The sequence below is a fragment of the Macrobrachium nipponense genome, chromosome 25 (genome assembly GCF_015104395.2).
Source record: "Macrobrachium nipponense isolate FS-2020 chromosome 25, ASM1510439v2, whole genome shotgun sequence".
In the NCBI taxonomy this organism is placed as follows: Eukaryota; Metazoa; Arthropoda; class Malacostraca; order Decapoda; family Palaemonidae; genus Macrobrachium; species Macrobrachium nipponense.
This window is the reverse complement of record NC_087214.1, coordinates 25,947,750-25,957,916: the sequence shown is the minus strand read 5'-3', so window position 1 is coordinate 25,957,916 and position 10,167 is coordinate 25,947,750. Positions and strand designations below refer to the sequence as shown.

The 10,167-nt window shown below is 39.6% G+C and overlaps 2 protein-coding genes across 2 annotated transcripts; both read right to left on the bottom strand.

The window, feature by feature from the left end:
* Positions 1-1,118: 1,118 nt before the first annotated feature.
* On the bottom strand, positions 1,119-2,147 carry LOC135199021 (uncharacterized protein K02A2.6-like). The gene has a single exon (XM_064226937.1). The coding sequence runs from the start codon at positions 2,145-2,147 to the stop codon at positions 1,119-1,121; it is 1,029 nt and encodes a 342-aa protein (XP_064083007.1).
* Positions 2,148-2,158: 11 nt separating this feature from the next.
* On the bottom strand, positions 2,159-2,890 carry LOC135199020 (uncharacterized). Its single transcript, XM_064226936.1, has one exon. The coding sequence runs from the start codon at positions 2,888-2,890 to the stop codon at positions 2,159-2,161; it is 732 nt and encodes a 243-aa protein (XP_064083006.1).
* Positions 2,891-10,167: the final 7,277 nt, after the last annotated feature.

Below are 10,167 nucleotides of genomic sequence, written 5' to 3'. Positions count from 1 at the left end.
TCGAAACCAATTACCATTACAATATAATTACCAAACAACCCATTACATAACTATACTCTGTTTTTTTTAATCTGTCCATCCACCTGTGGTGTTTTTGTAAGGTAACGCTGCGTCCCGGGCTTTAGATAGTTACGCTAATTGTAAGTTTTAGGTAAATAAAAGGATATCTGGGTGTACATTTGTAACTGAAAAGTGTTTTAATAATTTACTGTATGCGAATTACACCGTTAATATTCGAAATAGGATATTATTATAACCGTTGAATGTAAGCTGAATGTAACTATCTAGCCCGGGACGCAGTGTTACCATACAAAAACACCACAGGCGGATGGACAGATGAAAAAAACAGAGTATAGTAAACAAATGAATATGGACATTTGGAGGTATATCACACACCTCCGCCTAAGACGTCTAGGGTGATAATATTATAATCCCTGGCGTCTGAAAATCCTTCTTATTCATATGTATTTTTCTTCCTTCCATTTTACTTGTAGACGATCCGGTTCTTTCCTATGCAGCAAACTGCGACGTGGAGCTGGTGTAAGCAAGATTGATTTGCTATTAACCTCAGCTGTAGAATTATCCTGTGACCTCTCCACATCCATTGGTTTACTGGGAGTATTAGTTGCATCAAGGCTTGATCCATGTATTGGTAGAAAAGGTCGCTGTGATCTCAGGAACTTTCGGTTCCTCCACAAAATGCGCCCACTGCCCATCTTTATGAGATAATCTCGCCTGGTCCAATGCCGACAACAACACCTGGGCGATTCCAAAGTCCTGTGGTGTGATCCTGAACATCAAATGAGAAAGGGGTCTGGTAGTACTGTGGTATCGTTGTTTCGCCTGACTTCGCAAATACTCTGCTTTAACATCACATTCCTCTTGCTTTCTTTTGCCACTCTTTGGCAAATGAGCGACGATGTGTGTGAATAAAAGACCTGAGGGGATGCCCAAATAAAACTTGAGCTGGTGATCTGCCATCAGCACGAGGTGTATTCCTAAGCTCCAACATTCCACGGGCAAATTCATCCGCATCCAGGTTCCCATTCTTAGCAGTAGTCATAATCAGCTTCTTGATAATTTTCACTGATGCTTCTGCATGTCCATTTTCCTTCGGATTATATGGCGAAGTAATGCGATGTTCTACTCCCCAGCGAGATGAAAAAACGTCTCAAAGCTGATGAAGCAAACTGTGGTCCTCCATCAGTTTTCAACAAAACAGGAACACCACTATCTGAAAATATAGCCCTCAGTGAGCGTATTAGATTGGCTGCAGAAGCTATACCCTGACACGAAGATACACAAGGCCATCCAGACAACCTGTCAATATAAACAAGATAAGTACGACCCATGACATGAAAATAATCCGCAGATACGGATTCAAAAACTCTACTTGGTAGATCTTCTTCTTGCCATAGAGGTTCATTCCATTGATTTGGTAGAAGAGGACGGCATTTGATACAAGAAGAAACCATGTTCTCAATATCTCTGTCAATTTTAGGCCAGTAAACAGTCTGTCGCGCCCTCCCTTTTGTGCGGTCTATTCCCTTATGACCATTATGAAGACATTCAAGAGTTTCCCGTCGAAGACTCTTGGGTATAAGAAGTCTTGCTCCATAAACAATTAGGTCATCATCTACAGCAAGCATATCACGTATATTCCAGAAAAACCTGAGTTCTACTTCCAAATTATGGCAGTGTTCAGGAATACCTTTCATTACAATTTTCCGAAGTGAATTGTATTCTGCATCCTGTTCAGCAGCAACACGTATCTTTTCCAGCGTTTTGTCCTTTAGAGGTGTCAGAAGTACACCATCTTCATGCATGTCAAGGGCATTCACAATTGCAACCTGCAAGGGATCAGTGGATCCATGCTCATTCAAATAATTTTCTTCCGTAGGATCCTGAACTGGTGCACGCGATAAAGCATCTGGAATACAATGAATACTTCCCTTCTGCCAGTGGACAGTAAAACTGAAATTACTTAGCTTCTCCCTCATGCGTTGAAGTCTTGGGTTTTCAATTTCACCAAGTGACTTACTGTTAAGAATTGGTATCAATGGTCTATGATCTACCACAACATCAAAATGAGGTAATCCAGCCAAGTAAGTATGACATTTCTTTATTGACCATAATAAAGCTGTCATTTCCAGCTCTATCACAGAATATCTTGTTTCAACATCTGAAAGGAATCTTGAGCCACATTTAGTTTCCAGTCCGTTCCATGCTTTTGAAGTAAAGCAAATTCCAGACCATGCAGTCGCGATGCATCTGTCTGCAACATGGTTGGCAAAGTTGCATCAAAATGTGCAAGTACAGGGGGTGCAGTAAGTGCTTCCTTTACTCTCCTAAAAGACAAATCATGCTGTGTTGTCCAACACCATTCATTACGCTGCCTCAGTAAATCTCTGAGTGGTTGTGCTTCATGTGCAATTACTGAAGAAAAACTTCCAAGCTGATTAACGAGTCCCATAAAAGATCGAAGATCTGTTATATTTTGTGGTACAGGAAAGTCTGCAATAGCCAAAACTTTGCGAGAATCAACTGTGTAGCCATGGCTCGAGATTTTATACCCACAAAAATCAACAACACTTTTTGCGAAGCAAATTTTCTGAGGATTAAGAGTTATCCCATACTCATCACATCTTTGCAAGATAGAAATAATATGGGCTAGATGATCCTTATAAGAATAATCGTATGCAAGAACATCATCAACTATCTTTACAGTTTGTGGTATATCACCAAGAGCTTGGTCTCCTCTTCGATTATATTCATCTCCTGAAGAAATAAGTCCCATTACCGCTCGCTTGAATTTATAGCGACCCCATGGGGTAATGAAACATGTGAGATCCTGGTCTTCTTCTGCAATCTTGACTTGTAAATATCCCATTTTTGCATCTAGTGTAGAGAACCACCTTGCTCCAGTGATCGTACAGGATAAGTGGGTCTACATACATACTTATTAAGCTTAGTCAGATCAACACACAATCTTACTCCATTTGGCTTCTTAGCAACAGGCACCATGGGATGACACCATTCTGTTGGATGCTCAACCTTACAGATAATATCTTTCTCCAAAAGTTCATCAAGCTGATCCTTTATTTCCGACCTCCAGCTGTATGGTATAGTGCGCGGGGCTGTCACAGCGAATGGTCTCACACTCTCAGACAACTTTATATGCATGGGGCCTCCATGCATCTCCCTCAGTGTTTTTGTGGCACCAAATACCCGAGGAAATGCTGATACCAAAGCTGCAGAGCATGCTCTGCCCTTTCTTCTTCAGTTGGATCACGTTCATAAGGCCACCTTGGAAGTGCAACAGGAGAATGAACTACGTTACAAGTAGTGTCTTTTTCTCTTTGTAGTCCTTTGAGCGCTTCTCTTCATCTGGATCCACAGACAGTCGTACGGGAAGAGAATTAATTTGAGCAGGAAAATCCTTCGGTAGAATTCCCAAAGCAGTAGAATCAAACCAGCTTAATAAAGCTCCCTTTACTTCTTTCACCACAGTTATTTCAGCTTGAGTTTGTCGATCACCAAGCGAAAGGTGCGAAGTAAAAGCTCCCACACAATTAAGGGTCTGATAACCAGCAGAACAAAGCTTTCCAATTTTAGAAGGTTCAAGCATATAGGGATATATACCAAGAGACCTCGCTACATTGAGGCCCATCACCGTTGCTTCTGCTCCCGAATCCGGTGTCCATAGTATAGAAGAGTTCCCTGCAGGATGAGTTATGTGAATCTGGACTTTCGGTGTTGCTTGAGAAATGGCACTGCTAACATACACATCACTTATGATCCTATGTACATCCCTGTTAAGTCTACCATTTGACTTTAGTTTCGAATCTTTACTCTTTTTCAGCAAAGAGGGAGTTTCCTTTCCTGTTGAACTACACACAACAGCAAAATGTCCAATCTTTCCACATTGGGAACACTTCTTGTCCTTTGCCATACAAACATTCATGTCAGAAAGTCGATCTTTTCCATATCTAAAGCATCTTTCATTTTTATATAAACTGTTGGGTGCTTTCTTGTAGTCTCTCTTGTACCGTGAAACTTTTGATATACTCTGTGAGATCATTCCTCGTATTGTAGCGCTATTCTCATTAGCACTCTCAGAAGCTCGACAAATACCTACAGCCTTCTGCAGATTCAGGTCCTTTTCCTCTAGCATACGTTTTAGATCTTGTTCATCACAAGTGCCAACAACAATACGGTCTCTCAATCTATTGTCCATACACGAAGAACAAAAATCACAGAATGCTGCAATTTCCCGGATACCACAAAGGAAATCGTCGAAACTCTCACCTATTTCTTGTTTCCTAAGGTAAAATTCTATTCTGTCGACGATGATATTCCGTTGACCGCGCAAGTGACTTTCCATGGCATCAAGTATAGTTTCAAGATCTGCATCAGCCGAAAACGAGAGGCCATATCGTAATGTTCGTGTCCAGTCTTCATCTAAAAGAGAAGCGAGAACCGACCTTTGCTCAGCAGGCGTTAATGATTTGATTCCAGTCAGCATTGCATATCCTTCAAATTTATGCCGCCAAGCATCGAACTCCTTCAAAGAGACTGACGATGACAGGTGAGGTGCAGGTGTGGCACTATGGGGAATTTTATACCGGTACTGCGCATCATTTTGCGTAATTTCAGCACCTCCACTTCGTTGACGATTTTCGTTGACATTTCCATTTTGAGCGCTCATCATAGTTTCTAACATCGTAGCTAAACGTTCTTCCCTCTTCTGAGCCATATCTGCTTGCTTCGCCAGCAGCTCCGTCAATTGTTGTAGTTGTTCTTCCATCGTGTCAATCAAATCTTAAACTTTGAATTACTTCTGACTACGATCATTCCACCAGCAGAACAGACCCTACTCACTGCGCCATGTTTGATCTCTTGTAGGCTGGTAAAGAAACACGAGCAAAGATATGTCTCTTTAATAAGAGATTACTGTACAAGCTGACGGCTAAACCGAGACTAACAATATTCGTTACATACATATAAAGAAAAGTATTTACAGAACTCTCGCTTGTTTATTTACATTCGAAACCAATTACCATTACAATATAATTACCGAACAACCTATTACATAACTGGTAAACAAATGAATATGGACATTTGGAGGTATATCACACAAGTAATTGCCTTATTCTTTTGTAATTAATCTTATGTCTGTTATATACATAGAGACTCTATCTCTCTCTCTCTCTCTCTCTCGGAGTCTCCTGAAGGTGAAAAGCACAAACGCACATGAAGTTTAGATCCCAAGTGCCATTTCAACACGGAAATATTCGCTTCGTGATAACAGTTTATAAAGTAAAGGATTTTTATGGATGTCTGTAAACTCGACATGAACATTTCAAACTACTTTTGACGTAATAAAGATGGCATTTTGCCAACACGGACTCTTGCTCCTGAAGCCGTCCTTAACATTTGAAATCACTAACCTTTTCTGTTTTTTCTACTTAATTTAATTTCCTCTTAAATGCTCATTAATAAAAATTATGTTTTCACCACCTGTAAATGACCGTTCCCTTATTGTAAATGCACAGTGTGCTTGTGTTAAGCTAATAATTATAATGTGTAAATTCAATGGTATAATGTAACACATTATTTTTTAAGCGAATGCTTATCAGGTACTCATCGTATTTATCGTGGATCCAACTGGCATCAGTGTCCACTACTGTGTTAAATTAAACACAGGATATGTGGAGGCGACGTCTAAACAGTCCAATGTTGAGTATTTAATCTGAGTCTATTAATAAGACCTACTAATTTCCTGTAAGGATGTGAGGCCTCTCTTGCTAATCGATAGGTTTTAGACCTGTTTTAGATTGGACTGAATATTCGTTTTATTTCTCCGTGTGGACAATTGAAGCTACGTAAGTGTCCTACGGAGACAGTTGCAGTCTCGTGGTTGCGGCGTCCCTCAGGCCCCCAGCTGCGCCCACTTTCTAGCCTTTTACTTTACCTCCGTTTTCACCTCCTCTCTTTAATCTTGCTGTCTAGCCCCTCTAACTCTTCATAATGCAAATGTGGGATTTTCTGACCCAATTCCACTATTTGGTTCTTGTATTTCATCCCATACAGTTTCTGGATCTCATGATTTTGCTCTTCAACCACTCCGACTCCAGCTCTTTTCACTGTCTTGGCCATTGGCTTGGCTTGGCTTGTCTTGGCACCAAAATAAAATATCATAAGTTCAAATCAATAAATAGTTGCGTTGGATGCTCAGAGAGAGAGAGAGAGAGAGAGAGAGAGAGAGAGAGAGAGAGAGAGAGAGAGAGAGAGAGAGAGAGAGAGAGAGAGAGAGAGAGATCAGTCAAAACGACGCCTATGGAGGCCAATAAAACCTTTGTTAATCAGATCAGAACAAGACGCCGTTCGCCCAGGTATAATGTCTGCGTGCCCAAGTGATGCAGATGTAGCGATGAGTATGCTTTAAGGCAGTAAAGTAACTGACGTGAATGCAAGGGTGGGTTGTACTTTAATTAACAAGTATTTGCTGTTAATTATCGAAGACGGTTTCGTGGTTTAATAGAAATTTTCGTCTGTGAAATTGATTGTATATGTTTATAATGTTTTAGTAAAATCTGTTTTGAAGCCATTACTTCCCCAATAAATTCTCTCTCTCTCTCTCTCTCCGACATGAACACGTATCACAACAAAGAGGCAATCTGAATTATCTCTGAAAAGTGAGGATCGGGAAGGCGTGTTGTTAGTCATGACGAAATTAATTTTGTATTTTAAAGCTCACAGTACCTGATTCCGCTCTGATATTCCACGTTTAGGCGTGTCTGCGCGTTGTTGAGTACGGGGATTAAAAAGTTCTCATTCGTCATGAACTGAGGATTCATTTGTGGTTCGGTCCCAATGCCACATAGGCATCATTTACTGAATGCTCCATTTTGTATTGGGGAGGAATATCCCAGCTATTTTTCAGGTTTATGTGGTGAGTATTTATGGTGTGGTAGAGCTTAAAGAGAAAAACAAAGGTCAGTATACACAGAGAGAGAGAGAGAGAATTTTGTTTTAATAAATTGAGCCGGTTGAAAATAATTGTATTATTATTATTATTATTATTATTATTATTATTATTATTATTATTATTATTATTATTATTATTATTATTATATATTTCCTCATTTATTACGAGAGCAAGACGAATATTCTCCTGGATCCCTATTTGAGTAAAGAATATTGTAAGGATATTTTTAGTATATTTGCCCGAGTTTTACAATACCTCGGTGACTATTCCCCTAGATGTTCGTTGCCTGAAGAATAATATTTCATGAATAGTTTTTGCATATTTGCCTCTACGACGTCATCACCATCAATATTGTTCAGCGTAATGATGCCAGTTTTAATTATTAATGTTACAACTAAATAATAAGCGTTTTTCCAAAGTAGAATTTGTTATCCTGGCCCTAAAATCGTCTCATATTCCGTCCAATTTCATTTCAAACTGAACCATCAGAAATACGATCATTAATTTGGGTGAGCCATTTAGTGTCCTGTTCCCCTGAAGACCAACAACTCTTGCCTTACTTATTCGCGTAACTTGAATGTTTCTATCTCGTTGTCTCAGACTTCAAGTTGACAGCTTCGGATTCTGATCATTTAATGTTTTTTTTTTTTTCTGAAATGGCTCCGTTCTTGAGATGGTCTGTTATTTAGTAGTCAAGAATATTTCTTCCAAAGATTAAGATTATATTCATGACATTCTAAATAATAATGAGCGTTCTCCAAATGTTTAATGTTATATTTATGTCTCTGTTGAGTACTTCGTATTTTCAGGTGCTTGAATCAGAGCAAACATTTTGTATCTAAAAACGTCGTTCCTGCTGAGACTCAGTTTGGTTCTGATTGAACCGACATTTGACTTTTGTTTATTGTTTTTGTCTTCTTCTTCTTCTTCTTCTGATGATGATGATGATGTTGTTGTTATTATTATTATTATTGCGGTTTTTACTGTCCGTATTGCTTATAGATTTTGTTTTCACCCCACAAATAACATTTTTCATCATTTCAATTATTTGACCTTTTACATTAACGACCAATAAGGAATTTTCATCCCACCGAAGATTGAAGTAGAAACCAACGAAGTTTCTGTTGAGACTAAGCGACCTTCCCTGGAATGGGAACTGGAATGCGTCCTTGGAATGTGTCCTCGAAATACCTCTTAGGCTGAAAGGGACTTTGCGGAGCTTAGGAATCAGTTGTATTCATTTAACATCTGTTCCCGTTGCCTGAAAGCAAAGGATAGTCTCGGCCATCTTGGATCGGTCTAGGGGTTTTGAAGGGTGTGTAAGATCTCTCTGGGGCAGTGGAAATGTGTTTATAAGAGCGTTTGGGGGCGATATGTTGAAAAACATTGATTATAAAGCAAAACTCAAAACTGCAAGAAGTAGAAACGATGAAAATAAACATCCGAATAATGAGAAGCGTCTCTCCAACGGACGGTTATGATTAGCGGAATGGTTTAAATGTCGTCACCGACCGCCATGTGATATTAAAACTCCACTTCCGTTTCTCTCTCTTGTTCCTCCCACGCCGCCGCCTCCTCCTCCTCCTGCTCCCACGACGCGTAAAACGAATCCCTGATGACGTCGGAATGAAACGGTTGACACAACGCCAATTGCAACATTATTGGAACGAATTGTCGCTCGATCATAACTGGATTTTCATGGCTGCTTGATATTCTGTTATCGGGGACAGGTGAGTCCTCCGAAAGGACTTGTACTGGATTCTCCCCACGATTTTGTATCGTTTACGGGAACAGTTTTAAGAGATGCAGCAGCATTCTGTTCTTTATATAATCCCTCCTTGGATGGATTGGGGATTGAACGCTGGTTATTCAGTTATTAGGCTGAACTTGGTCTCATTTAGGCTGGTGCAGATATTGTATTATTATGTTTTGACTTCTATTTTTAATATAATCTAAATTCGTCTTTCATTCTTTTGTTATTTTAAGGAAGAAGTAACACGAGTTAAATTTAATAATATTTTGAATAGTACAGTTATTAAGAGTGTTTTTAAAATATAAAAATGAAGAAAGTGTCGTTGCTTTGAACAGAACGGTTTCATTTGAATATATACATAACACCCTTGGATCTGCATTACATGAACTTACCCGAGTTAGGCAGCCAGCAGCAAAGATCTTGGAACTCAGCCGTCGTCCTCCACCATGTATTGTCCTTCACCTCGAACCCCCACACGATGAGCTTATTTTCTCATGTTCAATTTCGTACACCTTACGAAGGCTCGTGATTCAACAGGAAGTCTCTTGAGCTGCATTACCACATCAGTAACTCCGGGAAACGATCCATCAACAAAAAGTGAATAAAGTAGAAATTGATCACCCGACCAGCCAACTATCGAATCCTCAAAATTTTCCGTAACCGATAACCGTCCGTCTTGTCTCTGGCGACGGTGGTGGTAGTGAAGGGTCGTAGTGGTACTTTGGTACTGTCTTACCCGAGCTTTTTCCGCGTCCTTGTTAGGTCTGACGTCTGTCATTTAGGGACGTATCCAAGGACCGTGGAAACGTGGAATTCCATGCACGTTCAAATTCAATGGGGTTACTTAACTCAATTGATTAATTATTTAATTTGGTTAAAGTTTGAGATTCAATTTCTTGAAAAATGTTTTATTTGTATTAATATTTTTGTACACTGGCGGGGCCGGGCGAGCAATTTCTTGGAATTGTGAAGAGAATGAAGCAAAAAAAAAAAAAAAAAAAAAAGTTATACAATAAATTTTACAACACTACAATCGCATTAAACCTTGTGTTGCTCAATTTCTCTTATCTTTGCTTCCTCATTGAAGGCCAAGAGGACTGCGTTCGGTATAGGGCCGTTTGAGGCCAGATGAATTTCGGAGGAATATTTATTATATCTCTGTCTGTCGTTGGTATCATCGGTGAGCGATGCTCTTTTGTTCGATTTTTCAAATACGACATAATTGGGGGAATAATGACGGTTGGGGATTGGGAGGGGGAGGGTGGGGAAGGGAGTGTGTTGCTGTTGTTGTTATTCTTTTGGGGAGGGGAGAGGGGAGAGAGAGAGACAGAGATCGAAGACTTTAGTTCCATTCAGTACACGAATATATATGACAACAGTGAACAATGCAGAAGCTTTTTATTTTATAAATGCATTATAAGGA

Bases quoted from the DNA above. Each gene is read 5' to 3' on its own strand.
- LOC135199021 (XM_064226937.1), bottom strand. From the start codon at position 2,147: ATGACAGCTTTATTATGGTCAATAAAGAAATGTCATACTTACTTGGCT.
- LOC135199020 (XM_064226936.1), bottom strand. From the start codon at position 2,890: ATGGGATATTTACAAGTCAAGATTGCAGAAGAAGACCAGGATCTCACA.